This window comes from Olea europaea, unplaced genomic scaffold (genome assembly GCF_002742605.1).
Source record: "Olea europaea var. sylvestris unplaced genomic scaffold, O_europaea_v1 scaffold1391, whole genome shotgun sequence".
NCBI lineage: Eukaryota > Viridiplantae > Streptophyta > Magnoliopsida > Lamiales > Oleaceae > Olea > Olea europaea.
In genome coordinates, this window is record NW_019231432.1 from 168484 (window position 1) to 190776 (window position 22293).

The window sequence follows — 22293 nt, forward strand, 5'->3', positions numbered from 1 at the left end:
CTTGTGCCTAGAGCCTCCAACTCTTGGGTTTGCACTTGAATTTTCTTCCATGGTAGTGCACTACATCTAATGGAGTGACGGTGTCACCAACACTGACGTTGAAATAGGCAGCGCTAATCATTTTCGACTGTTGCTATTAGTGCCTATAAGTTGTGGAAAGTAAATTGGTTTCATTTGTTTCAGAGAGTAAAGTTATTGGAGAGAGATGATTAGACGCAAAAAAATGGATGTTATTTAAAGTCCATTTTATTATAAGAATGTATTTTTAAAGAGTAGATTGATGGAGAATGTGTGATTATTAAAAAATAAATAAAAGTTTTGGATATGTGTAATATTATTTTATTGTGATTGAAAAGAAGAGAGAGAAAAATATATTTTGAAAATAATATGAATCAAACAATGGTTTAATTAGTGATTAATTATTAATAATATATTTATTTACTAAGGTAATTAGCAAATAACGTCTTTACCTTTCACTATTATTGTGGAAAAGGTTCTTACTTTTCATTTTTTGGTATTTTCACCCTTACTTCCACATTTCATTGCATAAATGTCATTTTATCAATTAAAAGCTGTGAAATGACGAATATTCTCTTCTATATAAATAAAAATAAGAAAAAACTAATTGCAATCATAGTCATTTTTTAAAAAAAATGTAAACAAATCCCAAATAAATTAGTAAAGCGTACATTTCACTATTATTGTGAAAAACATCTCTACTTTTTATTTTTTGACATTTTCAACCTTATTTACACTTTTAATTGCGCAAACCATCATTTCTATCCATTTTCATCTAATTTCTCAATAAAAGCTGTGAAATGACGATTATACCCTGCTAGTTAAATTTATTATTTTTATTTTTAAAAAAAATAAAGAACTAATTGCAACAATAACCCCTTTTTTTTTTAAAAAAAAGTGCAAATAAGTCTAAAAATAAAAATTTTAAAAATTAGAAATTATTTTTTTATAAAAAAACGTGCAGAACAAGTCCGAAATAAATTATTAAAAAATAGAAATTTAAAAATTAATTTTCTTTTTTATTTAAATAGGATGGTATATTAGCCATTTCACACATTTTATTGAGAAATTAGATGAAAATGGATAGAAATGATGGTCTGCACAGTTAAAGGTGTAATTAAGGCCTTTTTTTATTCCCATTAATTCCAAAATTTATTTTTCTCTCTCTTCTTTTCAACAACGCATTATTTATTAAAATAATATTACATGTAAATCAAAAACTTTTCTTTATTTTTCAAACACACATTTTTCATTAATTCACTATTCTAAAATGCATTTTTCCTAAAAATGGGACTTAAACACCGCCTAAAGGTGAATGTGTTAAAAAAATAAATCTATGGACTTTTTCACGATATAGTGAAATGTAGGGACATTGTGTGATAATTACTCTTTTAATAATTTATTTGGGACTCAGTTGCACTTTTTTAAAAATTTGGGACTATGATTGCAATTAGTTATTTCCCTTTTTTTTATTTTAAATAGAATGGTATATTTGTCATTTCACAGTTTTAATTGGAAATATGCATGAAATTGACTTTTGTGCAATGAAACGTGAAAATAATGGTGAAAATACCAAAAAATGAAAGGTTGTGACGTTTTTCACAATAGTAGGAAATGTACGGATGCTATGTGCTAATTACTTTATTTAATAAATGTAAATAACTAATTATAGCTTGAATTATGAAAGATGAAACTTAAAATTTGATTTATGCAATGCAAACTTTAAAAACAACTCTAGTTGTAATTTTCACTTACTCAAAAGTCCTACCAAATGGCCGTTGGGTCCTACTTGAGAGTTGTTTCAATCAATTTCGACTAGTTTTGGGTGTCACCGATTACAAGAGGCTGGAAAAATCAGTGCTTTCTAATTTTTTTTTGACACATTGGTTTTGGGTGATTTAAATATAATCCAAAATCAATGTAGTGTAATGTTGACTATTTTCTCTCAACTCATCAAATCGGAGAATCTTGACAGTTTCTCATATTATTTTGAATTACTATATAGAATAATTATTTTCAGCCAACATTTTAATTTTCAACGAAATTGTAAATAAGAATACATAAACTAAAAAAATTAATTTATAAGTAAAATTTATTTATATAATAAAATTCACTTTTGTGTAAAAATATTACTAATAAGACAAAAATTTCTTATAAAAAAATAAAAATTTCTTTAAAGTAAAAATTCACTTATGTGTAAAAATTAGTTAAAAGTTATCTTATAACTATAAAATTTTCTTATATGTATTAAAAAAAAAAAAACTAACTTACAATTTTAACTATAAGTATATATATAACATTTTATATGTAAAAACTACTTATAAATAAAATATCATTTATAAGTAAAAAATTTCATACTAAAAATTATAATTAAAAATATCACTAAGATGCTTATATACAAATTTATTCTTTTAAAACTGATAAATAATTAACTCTCAAGTATGAGTTTGATTAATTTAAAAACCAATACTAAAACCACAAAATCAATCTGCTCATAAACACTAAAATAGATAACTTATAAATGTCCATAATTGGAAATCAAAACTCCCAAGCAGCCTTTAATGTTTGTTTGAGAGAAATTATTTGAAATAAAAAATATTTTTTTTTAGAATACGTGTCTTTAGAATAGAGAAAAAATATATGAATTCTAGGAAATAATTATTTTTATTGAAAAAATAAATTTGAAAAAGAAAGTAATTTTTAGATAAATTGGGTCAAACAAGAGATTAGATAGACAATGTTTTTGATTTTCTTTCTGGTAGAAGGGCAGAAGACTGTGAGGAAGCTAACTTAGCCCCCATTTGGAATCCATATAAATGAGATTTTGGGAGAAAATGAGTTTTGAAACAGTGATTTTTTTAAAGAATTCGTGGTTAAAAGATAAGAAAATATTTTTAAATTTATATGTAATATTATTTTATAGAGGAGTGCGTAGTTGAAAATAAGTTTTAAAAAAAATGCATTTTTTTAAAAAATAGAGCCCAAAAAGGGCTTAATTTTTGTTTGGGAATTATAAGTTAAGCCTCTATTTGTCTACCATTATTTCAATTTTTTTTCTCAAACTCATTTGAAATAAACATTCTCAGAATAACATAATTTGCAAGTAAACTAAAAAAAAAAAAAAAACAATATTATTCTGTTTAACCACATATTTTCAAAAAATCCACCATTTAAAAACTTGTTTTCGTACTTTAATGGTAGACAAACGGTGGTTCAGGTCTAAAACAACTTTTTATTCTCGAAATGCTTTTAGAGGAAATTATATCGCCTTTGTTTCTTCTAAAAAATCTTTTCACTAGAAAATATACTCCCTGTTTGGTATAGTTTTTGTTTTTTGCTTTTGCTTTATATAAAATAACTTTTGGAGGAAGCTACCTTAATTTTTAAAAGAATTTTCTATTCCAGAAGTACTCGTAGAGGAAGTTATATTGGACCAACTTTTTTTAAAGCTCTTGTAACTAGTAAAAACACTTTCATAAAATTAATTGAGGGTCTGTTCGGTAGTGATTATGAGAATTGATTTTTTGATTGTTAGTGAAAAAAGTGGATCCCACCTTTAAGTGCAGAAGTAAAAAATAATGGCAAGTAGTGAAATAAAGATAAAAAAATTAATTTTTTGATATGAAAAATTACTATCAAACAGAGGTTAAACGAGTTTAAAAACAGTTTTTGAATTTCAAAAATTTCTTTTCACTTTCTAGAAGGCATGACAAACCGAACGTAACAGGCTATGTAATTTCAACATCGTCTGCTCCTAGTGACTTGTCTTGTGCTATTTTCTTTCTTTTTTTTTTTTTTTTTTTTGGTTTTTGTCTTTTTTTTTTTTTTTTTTTTTTTTTTTTTTGGACTTTTGGGCGCTGCACAAACAGGAAGATTCTCCACAATTTCTTTGGGTGCCGTTTCGGAGTGCTTCTCCCAGAATAAGCAAAATTTCGTCCGTTGGCTACAATAAATGGGGTCCACAAGGTTGCAGCAATTTTTGAATAAACCAACCAGTCAAATAGAAAATGTAATGAAAAGACCATGGCGTCTTACATTTTGATCATTCCAAACCATCATAGGGATTTTTTTGACATTTCACATAATTAGTGAATGATGGCTGCTGCAGCCACCCCTTTTTTGGCTAGAATTCTTGCAGGTGTGTGTGGTTTGTTAACGGTCAATTTTTTTCCTAAAAATTTGGCTGGAATCCCTCCCAGACAAGTCCTGGACTTTGTATCGTTTGGGTGTTCTTTGACATAGTTACGACATTTGGATTCTACGTCAAAAGTATACATTTTCGACGTGACTATATAGATTTGACTCTTCAACAATTATTTTTTGAGATATAATTCTCATAAGATCTATGATTTTGGGATGAAGCAATAACCATATTTATAATTTATCTGTTGTAATCAAGAGATGCAAATGATGCATCAACATAAGAGTGATCGTTCGACACTAATTATGATCTTGTGCAAAGCCAATTGAACGTGGTGGTTTGTCATAATTCGCATTGCAAGTCAAGGGAGTTGGATTCCATATCGAGCCCCTCTTTGACCCCCATTAATTTTCATTATATTATATTTCATTTTTTTATCATATTTTTAACTACACAATTTTTCATAAAATAATATTATACGTAAATTAAAAAATTTTCCTTATTTTTCAACCACTTATTTTTCAAAAAAAAAAAAAAAAACTATTCCATCCATTTTCATCTCCACAAAATGGGGGCCAAACGGGGCCGAAAGTGCAGACTTTTTGGTTTGTGATTTAGGGTATGTTTGAGCCATATTTTTTAAAAAAAAAATACATTTTTGAATTGTGATTTGACATCATTTCAACCTCACGTATTTTAATAAAATAATATTATATGCAAATTCAAAACTTTTCTTGAATTTTTAACTACACATTTTTCATCAATACACTATTCAAAAATGCATTCTAAAGAAAATAATGTGGCTCAAACAAGATCTTATATAATGCTTATTTGGTACAGATTTTAAGTCAATTAAAATCAATTTTTTTACTGTTATTTCACTATTTCAATAGTCATTTTTGAATTCTTCTATCACATATAGAACCAACTTTATCTCTAATAATTAAAAAATCAATTATCAAAATCACTAACAAGCAAACACATATACTTTAAACTTTTTAAAATAATTCTCCCTGTCCCGGGTCAGGGATAGGGAGAAAGACAGGGGCACCACGTGGTGCCCCCCTATTGGAGACTGGCCGGCGCCCCTCCAATAGGGGACGCCACGTGGCGCCCCTGTCCCTGACCCTGTCCCTGACCCGGGACAGGGAGCAGGGTTCAACTTTTTAACTTCAATGACTAACTTTTAGTACAGTGGCTGCACTAAGATCTATAACTTCCACATTCCTGGAGGATTCTTCCAGAATTCGTATTTCTTTTGTTGCACAATCTCGTTGCTTTCGTCTCATTCTTGTTTGTCGGTAGACAAAACAATTTGAATTTGTCTACTATTAAACTCCAAAACTTGCAATCTAATTATACTATTCACCCAATTAATTCTTGATACATTTTAGTAGGTTAGTGGTTGATTAGGACTTATTTGAGCCACATTATTTTCAAAAAAATACATTTTTAACAGTGATTTGACTTATTTTAATCACACATTCATTAATAAAATAATATTAAACACAAATCTAAAATTTTTCCTTATTTTTTAATCACGTATTTTTTATTAATTTAACATGAATAATGTATTTTTTCCTATAAGATGGCTCAAAGATGGACTAAATAGGCTAAACGAAGATAACATATTAATTATTAACCACATGTTGCAGTGTGGGGGTTCGATTTCTAAAATATGAAATTTGATTTCTTATAAGTGCAGTGTACAGGTAACTCTTGTTCCCTGACTTGTTGGGACATATCCCCCGATTTACTTCCCTAACAAAATTTTAGGGCGGGGCCATACGCACCCTTAAGATTGGGTTTCAACTTTTTTTTTTTTACCACGTGTCAATTAAAGATGGACAGAGAAAAATGGGACAGCAGATGTTGACGCCCCACCAGAAGACAAGTACGCTTTCGACTTCTCTCTGGTGACTTTCAGATTTAGCCTTTCAGATTGCCGGATAGTTGATGTGCAACTTGTAAGCTTTCTTCTCATCTAAAGGCTTTGGTTTGCTCTTTTTCCCCCCTTCCCATTGTGGGATAAATGTGCCGATTTTTGGCGATGTGTTCATGAGAAGCTCTTTTTTTTTTTTTGTTAGGTTTTTGAAGTTCTATTTGATTTTTTGTGCTTTTTGTTTGCCAGATTTAAGTTCTAGATTTTGCTTGTTAATTAATGTATTGTGGCACCAATTCTCTGGGCACATTGTAAAATTAGGCTTAAATAGCATAAATAAGCGCACACACACCAACATGCTTTCGGGTAATATTGTTCAAGTGTTAAGAATGCTGTATATTGATTTACATGGTATCTACACAGTAAGTGATGGACAATTGGTTTAAGTGGAATTAAGGTATTAGCATATTAGAATTAGTTTGTTGTATTTGTTAAAGGCGTCCTAGGCTCCTTTTTGTTGTCCGATTGCTGCTGCTTCTATGAAGCAAATGAAAGTTGCTAAGTGATATAAAGTGATCGGTATAAATGGACTTAGTTTATGTGACTGGTTTCTTTCAAAGCACGGAAGACATTTTTATTCTTCAATGTTTTTATTTTTTGGTTCCATAGATTTGATTAGTTGTTGAAATATTATATAAAATAGCACTATGAAGATGTTTAGCTGGCTATGTTGCTAGAAGAAATGAACTAATTCCTACTTCATAATCATTCCTATCTTTCCATTTCATCAACTATAATTCAAATACAGGGCGTCAGAATTTTGTTCAAGCATGAAAGGGATGGGAACTGGAAGTTATAGTAACCCCTCCGATACAATTCCACTCCTCACTCCTTACAAAATGGGAGAGTTTGATCTCTCTCACAGGTTCGATTCGGATGTATATCAATTTAGTTTCTTTCTCATTGCTTTAATTAAGATTAGCATTTAGGTTACATTGCTTGTTTCTAACATGTTCTGTTAATGTTTGCACAGAGCAGTTTTAGCACCATTAACTAGAAACAGATCTTACAATAATATTCCACAGCCACACGTGGCATTGTATTATTCACAGAGAACAACCAAAGGTGCTCTCCTTATTACTGAAGCTACTGGAGTATCAGATACTGCACAAGGGTAAGCTGTTTCTAATAACAAGTGCAATGTAAAGAATTTTATCCTCACGTGATGACATAGCTAGTATATTTGATGAAACTTGAACTCGAGACCTAATACTAAATTCATAGTTAGTATTTGGAACTTGAACCTGAGACCTAATACTGAATTCATAGCTTAAACTGAGCCTGATTGGCCCAAATTTTACTATTCTAGGATTCGAAATTCTTTTATTCTTGTTGTGCATTTTTTTAAGTTGGTCAAATAAATATAAATCTTTGTGCTCAAATGGGCAAACAAGGTGCTTTATACATAGATTCACGCGTCTTTTTGTATGTGTTCATATGATTGTGTGTGTGCGTGCGTGTGTGTGTGTGTGTGTGTTTTGCTCTTTGAGATAGAGGTGTTTAGCCTATTGATAAATCATTTATAAATATTTGATTTTGACTTTTTTTCCTTATTTTTGAGTGATCTAATCACATAGATATCCAAATTACGTCTTCATTTTAATCAATCATTAATAGTGGATTCCGAAATGCACCTGGAGTTTGGACAAAGGAGCAAGTGGAAGCATGGAAGCCAATTGTGGATGCAGTTCATCAGAAGGGTGGAATATTCTTTATGCAAATATGGCATGTCGGCCGTGTGTCTAATCATAGTAAGTTAGTTTTTTATGCTACATTTATTGATCACATCAAGGGTGCCTCAAAGACAGCAATGCTACCAGTAGGATCAAATCTATCTGTAAAAGTGTGTAGGTTAACTCTGTTTATTTGGTTCGGGAAGGATTTATAATCTACCATGGTTCGTTTAACAGGTTTTCAGCCGAATGACCAAGCTCCAATATCATCAACAGACAAGGGAATTACCCCTGGCCACGAAGGAGGAGAGTGGTCTCCCCCTAGACGACTGAAGACAGATGAAATCCCTGGTGTAGTCAATGATTTTAGGTTGGCTGCTCGTAACGCTATTGAAGCAGGTTAGTACCCTGATTTGTTTTATCTAGTGCATGCAGCTGGAATTTTTCAAGAATGGCCTAATTATATTGGCAAGTAACAAAAGGAGTCTTTTTAATTCAAATTTTGCCTTCTGTATTGCAGGATTTGATGGTGTTGAGATTCATGGTGCAAATGGTTACTTAATTGAGCAGTTTATGAAAGATGAAGTAAATGATAGAACAGATGAGTATGGTGGGAGCTTGGAAAACCGGTGTCGGTTTGCACTTGAAGTAGTAGAGGCAGTGGTTAACGAGATTGGAGCTAACAGAGTCGGGCTAAGACTGTCTCCGTATTCTGATTTCATGGAGGCGAGCGACTCAAATCCTAATGCTTTAGCAACTTACATGGCTAATGCACTTAATAAGTTCAACATTCTCTATCTCCACGCTATTGAACCAAGGGTGAGAGGTGCAAGTGTGATTCCAGGGACCGAGGATGAAAGCCCCCATAGACTCCTTTCTATGAGGAATGCTTTCAAGAATACTTTTATTGCTGCTGGTGGCTATAACAGAAATAATGGCAGCAAAGCTATTGCAGAAAATTACGCGGATTTGATTGCCTATGGACGCCACTTCTTGGCTAATCCTGATTTACCAAGGCGATTTGAGTTGGATGCCCCTCTTAATAAGTACGACAGGAGCACTTTCTACATCTCGGATCCCATTATTGGTTACACAGATTATCCTTTCCTTGAAGAAGCTTAGGGCATGGTTAACAGATATGATCCTTTTCCGTCTAGCAATTTATTGTTTGCTCTGGATATTTGGACGGTCTCTCCTTATTTATTTTTCTTGCATTACTGTTTTTATTAAATAATAAGAGCAATTATGGAGGGGGGAAATCACTATTTGCCTATTCTTAAAGGGGTACTCTTTGCCCGACAGGTGATAAATAGTCCATGTAAGAACTCTCAACTGTCAAATTTTGTGACCATTTGTATTGTGTGTGGAATATTGCATTCCGTATTGTTTATGAATGATGTGATTGATGTATATTTTTTTAAGAACATATTTTTAAAAAGAAAGATATCTTGAAGAATGAGAGGTTAAAAGTAGGAAAAAGTAATGGGTTGACACGCAAAATTAATTTATAGGGAAATGTCTTATCAAAAATAAAATCGGGGAAAAATGAGTTCTATGAATTTGTACCAAACATGCTCTAAGCATTATTTATTTCAAATATGTCTTGTGATTCTAAAACTGTTGTTCTTACATTTTTGCAATTTCTTAAATGACAAGGACACGTCATGTGCGAACCTCTTCTTCAAAAACTTGCCATACCAGAAATTATAATTAAAAATATCATTAAGAGGCACATATGTAAATTTATTCTTTTAAAAACTTTTAGAACTGATAAATAATAAACTCTCAAGTATAAGTTTGATTGTTTTAGAAACCAATACTAAAACACAAAATTAATCTGCTCATAAACACTAAAATCTATAATTTAAAAACGTCCATAACTGGAACCTCAAAACTCCCAAACAGCCTTTAGTGCTTGTTTAAGAGAAATTATTTGAAATGAAAAATATTTTTTTAGAATATGTGTCTTTAAAAATAGAGGAAAAAAATATGAATTTACGGATATAATTATTTTATTGAAAAATAATTAATTAAAAATAAATTTTAAAAAAATAATTTTTAGATAAAATTGGGTCAAACAAGGGATTAGATATATAGAGCCTATTTGGTTTTGATTAAAATCTAATTTTAATTTAAGTCAAAATCAAACAATTTATACTAACAACATATTTCATAGGTCTCACAAATTTTCAACTACATGTTTCAAAAACTTCTACCACAATCTATTAAAAAAATCTAATTTTAATCTCAATTAAACACCCTCACAATATTTTTTATTTTCCTTCTCGTAGAAGTAGGAATGACAATGGGTCGAGCCAACACTTTAACCCACAGCTCGGCTCATACTCGTAACGAGCCTAGTTCGCGCTCTTAAAAACGAAGCTCAGCTCAGCTAATTACTCATGGGGCGAGCTGAACTTGGGCTCGCGAGCTTTTTTTTTTTTTTTTTTATTGTATGCTGAAATTAGATAAAACAAAAACTTTTTTTTTTAACAAAAAATAAATAAATCGAGCAAAAATATTTGATTGAATTGATTTTTTTCTTTTTTTTTTAAATAGAAAAAACATAAACCCTTATTCTTTATCCAGACTTGGGACCGGCTACTCAAATTTTGAGTAGGCAGAGTTAAAATTTGTACACAAAGAACTTTTAACGTGTACAATTTTTAAAAATAATTAAAAAGGTATTATAAAATAAGAAATTGTGATTAAACTTGTATAATTAAATATCACTTACTTGACGACATGTAATTTTAGCATATTTATCTTATATTCGAAAATGAGTGTCCTGCCAAACTTCACGCACATCAATGCTTCTAAAATATCCTCTTTCAGTCGACTCATGACCTCGAAAAAAACTCTCCTACTTGTACTAAAAGCAGACTTTGAAGTTACAGTACTAATCAGAGGTGTCAGTAATTTTTCTGCAATTGCGAAAACTACTAGTTATCATCGTTCGTACCTCCGCCAGAATTCAATAACATTTTCAAAATTTTTTTAATCATTTTATTAGTAGACATATTATGGTTAAAGTAATTAACTAATTCAGCAGACAAATTATTTACACTTCCATCTAATATTTGGGCAGATGGAGATGCAACAGACAAAGTATTACTAGACGAAGATGAACCTATTGCATTTGAATCATACCTATACGTGCTAATGCCTTGAAATAAATTATATATTTCAATATCGTCTTCTTCAAGTTTAATAGAAGGAGTAGGCGCACAGGGTACTCGACTAACATTTGTACCCATTCGTTCAGCATATAAATTATACGTTTCATTTAAAGTTCGTTCTAAATTTCTATATGTGATAAGTGTACCAAAAGTTAAAGTTTTAGAAATTTGATCAATTATATATTTGGTTTCCGATAAATTATATCATAAGTAAGTCTTTTCGGTATTTTCTAAACTTCGATTCCATAGAGTATATAATTGCACTAAAATCAGGGTCATTTTTGTATTTATGAAAGGTCCTTGCAACTATATAAAGATGTTATAGCATCATATAGCTAGAGGGATAGTAAATTCCAAATAAAATATTTGTACTATCATAAAAACTTGTCAAAAATCTTTTAACCTTTAAAGCTAAAAGCTGATTGGATTCGTTCAGAATAGTTTCGTCATCGTTTCTAATATGCATATTGTTGTAAAACTCAATTATTAAATATTCAAAATATTCACATGACTTTAACAATAAGTAAGTGGAGTTCCATCTATGACTTACGTCACTAACAAATGTGTTAGAATTCGACTCCCCAAATTCGACATAAAATTCCTCAAATGTTTGTTTTCTACTAGGGGAGATCGTGATATATATTAGTGTATTTCTAATTCTTTGTATTTTACCTTTAATGTGTTTCAAACCATCTTGCACAATTAAATTTAAAATATAACACACACAACGAAAATAAAACAAATAACCACCGAAATCAGGTTACAATACCCTATACAATTTATCGATAACTACTTTATTAACATTAGCATTGTCGAAACTTTCGTAACAATATTATTTAATAATAGTCATAATCGCATTATATATATTATTAGCGTTATGTGAGAATTCAATAATTTAAGTAATAACTTTTTTTATGCATATATCCAAAGTTAAAGATATAACACCACCATATTTTTGTAAATTCAAAATTAATTGTTTTCTATTTGAAGAAATACTCTATTGTGTCTGAATGAAGAGTGTTTTGACTTATCCCAACGTACTTCGATTGAAGATATTTTTTCACGTATGAGACGAAATGTTGGTTGTTCGTTATTGTAAAAGGCAACTCAGCACCAGCAATAAATTTCATCATTCCTATTCAAGCATTTTTCTCTGAATATATCCACATAGTGAGGGGCGAAATTGTAGTACCGGCTCCTGGACTACCAAATTGCAGTTGTATTTGACTGGCTTGAAGAAGTCCATATTTGGCAGCACACGCTTTGTAGTGCCCATTAAGGTGGGTGGTATCAATGCCTTTTTATCATGCCAATTATTGTCGACAGTATTTACATACTGCTTTGGACTCGAGGACTCCATTGACATCTCGGCCCGTCGAAATCAATTTAAAGTGATCACAACATTTTGCCTATTTTTTTCCTTTCGCTTCCTTCTAGCATTGGGAATGTTTAACTCGTGTTCTTCCTCCTCTTGTTCCTTTTGGGCTTCGAGAACATTGATGTCATTCTAATCAATTGGATAATTTGTATTATTGCTGGGGTCCGCATCCAAATCCAAATGTGGAATATTTTTAAGAATTGGTACTTCATTTAGACTGAAAAATTGATTTCAATATTGACTTTGCGGCATCGTAGGTGATTTGCCTCCGATATTGAACAAGTCCTCGACAAATGAGCATGGATCCATTTCATTTTGTGAATTGTGAAGATAAAATATAGAAATAATAGATGATATAGGAAGATGATTGAATTGTAAAAATGAATTGAAATTGAAGATGATTAAATTGAAAAAATGAATCTATATTAATGACTATATTGTATAATTATAGACTAATTGAGAGTTAAGAGAAAGAGTGTTGAAAAAATGAATCTATATTAATGACTATATTGTATAATTATAGACTAATTGAGTGTAAAGAGAAAGAGTGTTGAGAATCTTGAGATATTGAGAAATTGAGAATTGAAAGTTGAGAGAGTTTATGAAAATTTTGGGCAAATTATTATGCTATTTATAGAATAGGAGGAAGAAAAAAGAAAAAAGTAAAAATAAAACTTCAGTGATTGGTGTCAATCACTGACGAAACGTTAGTGAAAAGTGACCAAAACAGTCACTTTTTTAAAAAAAGTGACCGATTTGGTCACTGATCAAGACAAGCCACGAGCGACTTGGCTCGTGTCTTGAATGAGCTGGCTCGTGGCTCGCATTCAACGAGCCACGAGCGGCTTGCCTGTTCGGTCTGCTCGGCTCGGGCGCTTTTTTGTTTTACGAGCTTGAGTTGTCCACGAGCCCCATTTTAACGAGTTGAGCTGGCTAGCTGACGAGCCGACGAGCTACACGATCCGTTTGCCACCCTTACGTAGAAGAGTATTCCGAGGAAGCTAACTTAGCCCCTGTTTGGACTCCATATAAATGAGATGTTGGGAGAAAATGTGTTTTGAAATAGTATTTTTTGGAGAATCTGTGGTTAAAGGATAAGGATAACTTTTTGGATTTACGTGTAATATTATTTTATGGAAGAGTACATAGTTGAAAATGAGTTTGCATTTTTTGAATAAACAGAGCCCAAAAAAGGGCTTAATTTTTGTTTGAAAACTTTAAGTTAAGCTCCTGTTTGTCTGCCGTTATTTCAAAACTTTTTTTCCCATTAAACTCAGTTTCAAATATACATTCTCAAAATAAAATCATTTTCACGTAAATTAAAAAAAAATTCCCTTTCACTTAACCACAAATTTTCAAAAAATTCACCATTCTAAAACTCTTTTTTCTACTTTAATTGTAGACAATGTAGGAATTGGTTCAAATAATTAACCAAAAACTGGAAAATGAAAAGGTGTGTAAAAGTGAAAAATAAAAATGTGTGATTACGTGTCAACTTCGACCAAATATTCGGACTTGATCTGATGGTCAAATTACAAAAGTAAATAAACAAACTTATTCTACTCGTCGAGTAGATTTTCGTGGTATATTTGGAATCTCGAAATCAATTTCGGATGAATGAGAAATTACGGACCAAAGTTGGAAAAAATGAAGTGTTGTAACTTTCCGAAATGATGCAGGTTTTGGCCAAGTGTTGCAACTTTTTGAAAGGATGCATGTTTTGGCCCATACAACTTCATTTACACAATTTCTACATCTATGAATAGAATCCTATGGACATGGTTTTGGGTACACCAATTGTATTGATCATTCATTCTCCTCTTACAATTCTTTCCTTTCTAATTTCATAGCATTTTCATTCATTTCCTTGGTAGAGAGGGAATTCCATTCGAGTTTGCTGGTCGAAATCATTTGGAGTGCTCCTATGGCTTGACGTGGTTGTTGTATCTTGGGAGATGACTGTCGAAAAACCATTAGCACTGATGCGTGGCAAATTCATTTTAAGAAAAGAGTTATACTCGCTTCGGCCAATCGCATCACTTACATTGTAACTAGTAGGACCGTCTATTACAAAGAAGACTGTGGTCCTAGTAGTCGTCCCTATAGTTATGTCCAATGGCATAACTCCCTTAGCTGAAGTTGCTCCTCCATTGAAACTCGTAAGGATGACTTCTGTAGGAATCATGTCACCCTTCGTCTTTGCGAACTTCCTCATCATCCTAGATGGAATGGTGTTTATAGCTGCTCTATTGTCGATAAGCACTTTTGTCACAGGGATGCCGTTAACTAGAACTTTAACGTACAATGGCCTCAAGTGTTTAGTCAATTTCATGCATGACCATTTAAAAATAACCTTTTCGACAGCCTCTATTTCTACTTCCTGCTTGTTTTCTGTCGAATTATCCCCCTGTGATAAGTCGACGTGCAGCATATCGTGCTGAGCCTCTGTCTCCTGAATCTCCTCCTTACTGTTTTCTAATGCTTCCTCATCAGTTACCCAACCTGTGGGAGGGGGCATTATTCTTGGAGGTGATCCATACTTTTCAGAGTGAGGCACCCTCTTCTTCCTTTTGGACGTCCCGTACAGTACGTAGAAATTGAAAAGACGCCCAGATGGTTCTCCCAACAAGTCTACTTTGCGAACTCCCTATCGATGTAGTTGCTTCAACAGAGTATTGTGCGATACTCCTGTCCTTCTTCTTTCTGCTTCTAGGTCGATTTCTTCTTCGATTCTGTCATCCCGTCGTCTTCTTCATCATTGTGAGCCTCTCTAGAAGTCTGGCCTTCTTCACATTCCAGCACGCAAGTCTCTCCTTCGTTGTCCTCCCTTTCTTCTTCTTCTTTTTCTTTATTCTTAAATTCATTGGCCAATAAGTAATTATTGGCCACGACTGGAGGTAACGTACCGAACTGGATAGTAAGGGGCTGATCTGAATTTTCTCCATCCCTTTTGTCCCGCTTAAACTTTGATCTCCTAGAAGAAGTTTCTGGCAGTTCTTTCATTGATTCATCTGTACCGGTCTCTTCACTATCTTTGAGAACATTTTGATTGGTTACCCTGAGTAGTTTAGGCGCTTTAGGATGTGAAACTCCCTGTTGCTGCCTCATCATTCGTCCATAGTTTCGTTGAAAACGCCTTTGTTGGGTTCTAGTCATCTCATCGAAGGGTACTACTCTTCCTGCATTATACTGGAACGAATGTCATACATTTGACCAGCGAGGTTATGGCCTGAATGTTCTCCCATTATCTGCTGGCCTGAACTGCCTCTCAAAAGGCGGTCCTCTATAGAATGATGTACCTCGCCCTCTACCAGGCTGAGTGTTTGGGAAGAAAGTAGGGCGATGGGGATGTTACCATATCCCTAGTTTCTCCGTGTTTCCACTCACTTCTCTTTTACATCTTGCACACAGGACGTCTTCGTCCTTTTTTGGTTCTTTCCCCTTGATTCGTTCAAAAACACTGGGATGTGTTCTAGGATCCTCTTCTCCATCATCTATGATCAACTTGAATTTTGACAACTTGTTTTTGAAACCAGACGTCACCATGTTTACTCCAAGTGGCTATGGAAAAGGACTTTCATCCACTGCCATCTTCTTCTTATCGTCGAACGTAATTCGTCCTGATTCAATGGCATCCTGCAATACATGGCGAAAAACCAAGCAATTGTTAGTCAAATGGGACCATGCATTATGCCACTTACAATATTTTTTACCCTTAATTTGTTCAGGGTTTGGCAATTTATACTGATCACTCAGCTTTATCTGCTTATCCCTACATAATTTATCAAATATAATGTCAGCTTTGGTTACATTGAACGAGAACGTTCTAGCCTTTATGTTTCCATCTTTCATGGGCTCATCTTTGCCTGATGGTCTAGGCTTAGCCATTATAGGACAAGTATACGTATTTCCTTTGACCAGTTCGATCAAACACATTTCGGCCTGATCGTATGACTCGTCCCTGATTGTATGAACGTTAAAATTTGGGTCTTTGTAATAAGTCTCTTTACTAGAATTTTTCATCTGCTCTTCCTCTCTTATCAGTCGTTCATACCTAATCACATTCGTACTCAACTGGAAAAGGTCAGGAAATTTCTTGTCCTGGAATTTCTTTTTTAAATCAAAGCTCAAACAACCCTGAGCGATTTTGACAAATTCTTTTTCGGGCAGAAGTACAAAACACTTGCTTCTTGCTGTCTTGAACCTTTGGGGAAAACTTTCTGCCCATTCGTTTGGCATTTGACGTAGATTCGCCAAATCAGCCAAAGTGACTTCAGACTTAGTTTTATAAAACTGAGCGTGGAATAACTGTTCCAATTGTTGCCATGTTTGAACAGAGTTCGCTGGCAAGTTGATGAACCAGGAAAAGCTACTCCTGTTAATGAACTAGGAAAAAGCCTCATTTTATGGTAATCAGTTACATCACGGCTTTGCAATATGAATCGCCCTATGTGTTCTAGAGTAGACTCCTCTCCTAAACCGATAAACAGTGAGAATTCTGGCACTTTATATCCTCTAGGCTATGGATATGCTTGGTCTACCCAATCAGGATATGACTTTGTGTAAGTCGGCCTAATGACAGGACGCACCCAAAAAGCTATTTGATCCTGTACGATTTTCATAATCTGATTCCTCAACATGACGTTGGGGTCATATGGAATTCCTACAGGTTGGTTAACCGGTTAATTTGCATGAGGCCTGATGTTTGGTCCTTGATTGGCAACAAAGTTACCATGATTAGAGCCATTACCATTAGCCTGAACATCTATTCCCTCATTAACACGTGGGGTATTCTGTCCATTGTTCAGGACATTATCTCTTACATTTTGATTACCCCCCAAGTTAGGCGTACCACTACCATTGTTCTGATTTGGCACTGCACCACCCCCTTGGTTTGAAGTAGAGGGACTAGAAAGTGGTTCTACCCCTCGATTCGGATTTAGGACTGAGGGATTATGTCCCACAATTGTCCTAATTTGAAAGTGGTTTGCAAGAGGTATAGCCGGTTGACATGTTTGGCTTATTAACTTATTCATTATTTCGTTCAAAGTGTTTAGTTGTTTGGCCATGTTGTCATAATGTGCATTCCCATTTTGGGTAAATCTTTCCATATTATAAATACTTCGAAGATTTACCTGTTCAATGACATCTTGTGTGAGTTCTCCAAGTAGTGCACGCATGGTTCGAGGACTCAACTCTGTCATTGGTTCGTAACGACTGTCATTGCTTTGATTCTTTCCATCTGTTCGTGGATAGGCATGCTGCTCCTCATATCGCTCGATCACAGATTGGATTCCTCCCTGACTTGCTGCTTCCTTATCTGATCTCTGAGGTATATTGTTTCACCTTTTGTATTTTCAACACCAAAAACCACTGTCCCACTGGGCGTGCCAAATTGTTTGGCACGGGTTCGTCGCTAACAATTAAAAGGGATAAGACGATTGTGTAAGGGACAAACCTCTTGAGACAAAGTCCCAAAAAGGGGTGTTCTTTATTGGCTATGACTTTACAATCGGAAACTAAAAACAGAATGCCTCCAAGGGGCGCAAACACACGAGTTACTGAAAAAATTGTTTAAATCTAAACTAAGAAATTTAAAATTACATGTTCTCTGTTCGAGAGTTTTTGATTCGGGGGTCCTTTACTCTATGTCTTTTCTTCTTTTTATACTCCCTGGATGATCTCTTTGTGATCAACTGCCTAAAAATCGCTTGATCGTTCTATAACTGCCCACTTTCCTCGTAATGGCCAACTTGTCATGGAACTACCTTTTTTAACTGCTGCCATTACTCTTTGTCTTTCAACCGTTTTCGATTAAATTTCTTGAATCGTGGAACGTGATAGGGCTGCTTAATAACTGCTTTGATAACTGCCCTTCTTGATAACCATAACACTTCATGTTTGCTAAGACCTTGGGCGACTCGAAGGTTCGGGCGAGAATAGAGTAGCAACTCTGGGCGACTGCATGACATTCCATTCGCTCAGATCCTGGGCGACTTGCAAGTTTGGACGATGGTGTTACCGCATTCACGGGCCTCCCTATTTGGGCCTTCATCCTGAATTGTCTGATTGAGCTTCATTCTTTGGGCTATTTGATTTGGGGATCCTCCAATTGGGCTTCATTTCTTGGGCCATTCGATTTGGGCTGAATTTTTATGTGTCAACATGTTTAAGTGAATTTGAGGTATTAGCATATTATTAGAATTAGTAGTATTTGTTAACGTCGTCCCTTGTTGTCTGATTGCTCCTGCTTCTATGAAGCAAATGAAAGTTGTGAAATGATATAAAGTGATCGGTATAAAAGGACTTAGTTTGCATGACGGGTTTCTTCCGAAGCACGGACCACATTTTTTTATTTTTTGGTTCCATAAATTTGATTAGTTGTTGAAATATATATACAACAGTACTATGGAAATGTTTAACTGGCTATGTTGCTAGAAGAAATGAACTAATTCTTGCTGAAATCTACCTTAAACTACTAGGGTTACCAAATTATGCTAGTTCTATTGCGCATGACATGGAAATTTTAGTTTAAGATATGATTAACGTTTTGCCTAAATAAGAATCTAAAACATCGTTGCTTTATCATACCATATACATCTTTGTGTTCATTTTCCCATTTATCTGCTATATCTATGTCACCTCTACACACCCAATGAACTAGTAAAATTTTAACCCATTAGATTAATCATAATTTGTTGACTTGTTATTTTTATTTTCTGCTTCTTTGTCATTCTAAATTATTCATCTTAAAATTTGAGGGGAAAAAAAAAACTTTTTGTGTGGCAATTTGGCAATTACAGCAATGCTTAAAATTTGAGGGGAAAAAAACAAAAAGACTTTCTTCTCATTCTTGTTTGGCAACTGCGGTAGACTAAAGAAATTGAAATTGGACTCTCCTGTTTCAACCAATCATTTTGGCTTTTTGTTCAGCATATTGTAGCAGTTAAGGTACTAGTATATATAGTTCAAAAATGATGGCTGTACGTGTTGGCACCCAATTCCTGCTTTAATTCATAATCATTCCTATCTTTCCATTTTATCAACTCCAATTCAAATACAGAGAGTCAGAGTTTGCTCAAGCATGAACAGGATGGGAACTGGAAGTTGTAACAACTCCAATACAATTCCACTACTCACTCCTTACAAAATGGGAGAGTTTGTCTCTCTCACAGGTTCGATTCCGATTTATTTTTAGTACATCAAATTAGTTTCTTTCTCATTGCTTTAGTTTAGATTAGCATTTAGGTTACATTGTTTGTTTCTAACATGTTCTGTTAATGTTTGCACAGAGTAGTTTTAGCACCATTAGTTAGAAACAGATCTTACAATAATATTCCACAGCCACACGCGGCATTATATTATTCACAGAGAACTACCAAAGGTGCTCTCCTTATTACTGAAGCAACTGGAGTATCAGCTACTGCACTAGGGTAAGTTGTTTCTAATAACAATTGCAATGTAAAGAATTTTATCCTCACATGATGACATAGCTAGTATATTTAATGAAACTTGAACTCGAGACCTAATACTGAATTCATACTTAGTGTGTGTGTGATGGAACTTGAACTCAAGACCTAATACTGAATTCATAGATTAAACTGAGCCCTATTGGCCCAAATTTTACTATTCTAGGATTCGAAATTCTTTTATTTTTGTTGTGCATTTTTTTTTAAGTAGGTCAAATTAATATAAATCTTTGTGCTCAAATGGGTAAACAAGGTGCTTTATATATAGATTCACGCGTCTTTTTATGTGTTCATAAGATTTTGTGTGTGTGTGTTTTTTGCTCTTTGAGGTAGAGGTGTTTAGCCTATTGATAAATTATTTATAAATATTTTATTTTGACTTTTTTTTTCCTGATATTTGAGTGATCTAATCACATAGATATCCAGATTACATCTTCATTTTAATCAATCATTAATAGTGGATTCCGAGATACACCTGGAGTTTGGACAAAGGAGCAAGTGGAAGCATGGAAGCCAATTGTAGATGCAGTTCATCAGAAGGGTGGAATATTCTTTATGCAAATATGGCATGCCGGCCGTGTCTCTAATTATAGTAAGTTTTTTATGTTATATTTATCGATCATTACTAAAACGCATCAAGGGTGCCTTAAAGACAGCAATGCTACCAGTAGGATCATATCTATAAGTAAAAATGAGTAGGTTTACTCAGTTTATTTGGTTCATGAAGGATATATAATGTGCTATGGTTCGTTTAACAGGTTTTCAGCCGAATGAACAAGCTCCAATATCATCAACAGACAAGGGAATTACCCCCGGCCACGAAGGAGGAGAGTGGTCTCCCCCTAGACGACTGAAGACAGATGAAATCCCTGGTGTAGTCAATGATTTTAGGTTGGCTGCTCGTAACGCTATTGAAGCAGGTTAGTACCCTGATTTGTTTCATCTAGTGCATGCAGCTGGAATTTTTCAAGAATGGCCTAATAATATTGGCAAGTAACAAAAGGGAGCCTTTTAACTCGTATTTTGCCTTCTCTATTGCACGATTTGATGGCGTTGAGATTCATGGTGCATATGGTTACTTAATTGAGCAGTTTATGAAAGATGAAGTAAATGATAGAATAGATGAGTACGGTGGGAGCTTGGAAAACCGGTGTCGATTTGCACTTGAAGTAGTAGAGGCAGTGGTCAGCGAGATTGGAGCTTACAGAGTCGGGATAAGATTGTCTCCATATTCTGATTTGATGGAGGCAAGCCACTCAAATCCTAATGCTTTAGCACTTTACATGGCTAATGCACTTAATAAGTTCAACATTCTCTATCTCCACGCGATCGAACCGAGGGTGATGCCCGAGACCGAGGATGAAAGCCCCCATAGACTCCTTCCAATGAGGAATGCTTTCAAGAATACTTTTATTGCTGCTAGTGGCTATAACAGAATTAATGGCAACAAAGCTATTGCAGAAAATTATGCGGATTTGATTGCATTTGGACGCCATTTCTTGGCTAATCCTGATTTACCAAGGCGATTTGAGTTGGATGCCCCTCTTAATAAGTACAATAGGAGCACTTTCTACGTTTCGGATCCCATCATTGGTTACACAGATTATCCATTCCTGGAAGATGCTTAGGGCATGGTTAACAGATATGATCCTTTTCCGTCTAGCAATTTATTGTTTGCTTTGGATATTTGAACGGTCTCTCCTTATTTATCTTGCATTACTGTTTTTATTAAATAATAAGAGCAATTATGGAAGGGGGGAAATCACTATTTGCCTATTCTTAAAGGAGTATTCTTTGCCCAACAGGTGATAAATAGTCCATGTAAGTACTCTCACCTGTCAAATTTTGTGACCATTTGTATTATGTGTGGAATGTTGCATTCCATATTATTTATGAAGGACGTGACTGATGTATATTTTTTTAATAACATATTTTATGTAAAATGATATTTTTGAAGAATGAATGGTTAAGAGTAGGGAAAAGTAATGGGTCCACATGCAAAATTATATTATAGGGAAATGTCTCGTTGAAAATAAATTCGAGAAAAAATGAGTTCTAAAAATCTATACAAACAGGCCCTAAGCATTAGTTATTTCAAATGTCTCTTGATTCTAAAACTGTCGTTCTTACGTTTTGCAATTTCTTTTTATTATTGTGTTGTTGATGATGTTTTTACAATTGTTTGTAGGTATTTTTGCACTTAGGGTCCCAATACTTCACTCCAGTAGAACTTGAGTCCCCATTCTTAATTTCTTTAGCAATCACCCCAAACTCATATAATGGGTTAACAGGGTCATATTTGTTTTGGATGGTTTCGTACGAAAATATTAAAATGCCTTGCGACTATTTCTTCGAAAACAAGCAGAAAAAGAGAATGACAAATTGTCATCGTCTCCTTTCACATGTCGTCATCTTGAACCAAATAATTCATCCATCACTGCACTTGAACCAGTTCCCATCATTCCCAATCTATTGCACCAGTCTCCTATTCCC

General features: G+C 33.8%; 2 protein-coding genes and 1 long non-coding RNA gene across 4 annotated transcripts; all 3 read left to right on the forward strand.

Moving 5' to 3' along the window:
* The first annotated feature begins 6022 nt into the window (after window positions 1-6022).
* Window positions 6023-9168, forward strand: LOC111375625 (putative 12-oxophytodienoate reductase 11). Of its 2 annotated transcripts, none has more exons than XM_022998479.1 (6): window positions 6023-6126; window positions 6850-6966; window positions 7075-7215; window positions 7719-7852; window positions 8012-8173; window positions 8295-9168. In XM_022998479.1, exons 1-6 carry the CDS (start codon window positions 6116-6118, stop codon window positions 8894-8896), a joined length of 1167 nt encoding a protein of 388 aa, XP_022854247.1. In that variant the 5' UTR covers window positions 6023-6115; the 3' UTR covers window positions 8897-9168. The 2 variants fall into 2 exon arrangements, with proteins under 2 accessions (XP_022854247.1, XP_022854248.1); XM_022998480.1 differs by having other exon boundaries at window positions 6121-6155.
* A 10138-nt stretch (window positions 9169-19306) lies between these two features.
* On the forward strand, window positions 19307-20287 carry LOC111375628. The gene is made up of 3 exons (XR_002699342.1): window positions 19307-19506; window positions 19624-19764; window positions 20259-20287. It is a non-coding gene; the product is annotated as an uncharacterized LOC111375628 (long non-coding RNA).
* A 341-nt stretch (window positions 20288-20628) lies between these two features.
* Window positions 20629-21756, forward strand: LOC111375626 (putative 12-oxophytodienoate reductase 11). The gene has a single exon (XM_022998481.1). It carries the CDS (start codon window positions 20751-20753, stop codon window positions 21426-21428), a length of 678 nt encoding a protein of 225 aa, XP_022854249.1. The 5' UTR covers window positions 20629-20750; the 3' UTR covers window positions 21429-21756.
* Window positions 21757-22293: the final 537 nt, after the last annotated feature.

What these genes read in the sequence shown, in the direction of transcription:
- LOC111375625 (XM_022998479.1), top strand. An exon ending in GTATCAGATACTGCACAAGG is followed by an intron (nt 7,216 to 7,718) that starts GTAAGCTGTTTC and finishes AATCATTAATAG; the next exon opens with TGGATTCCGAAATGCACCTG. An exon ending in CGGCCGTGTGTCTAATCATA is followed by an intron (nt 7,853 to 8,011) that starts GTAAGTTAGTTT and finishes TTCGTTTAACAG; the next exon opens with GTTTTCAGCCGAATGACCAA.
- LOC111375626 (XM_022998481.1), top strand. Translation starts at nt 20,751, where the DNA reads ATGCAGCTGGAATTTTTCAAGAATGGCCTAATAATATTGGCAAGTAAC.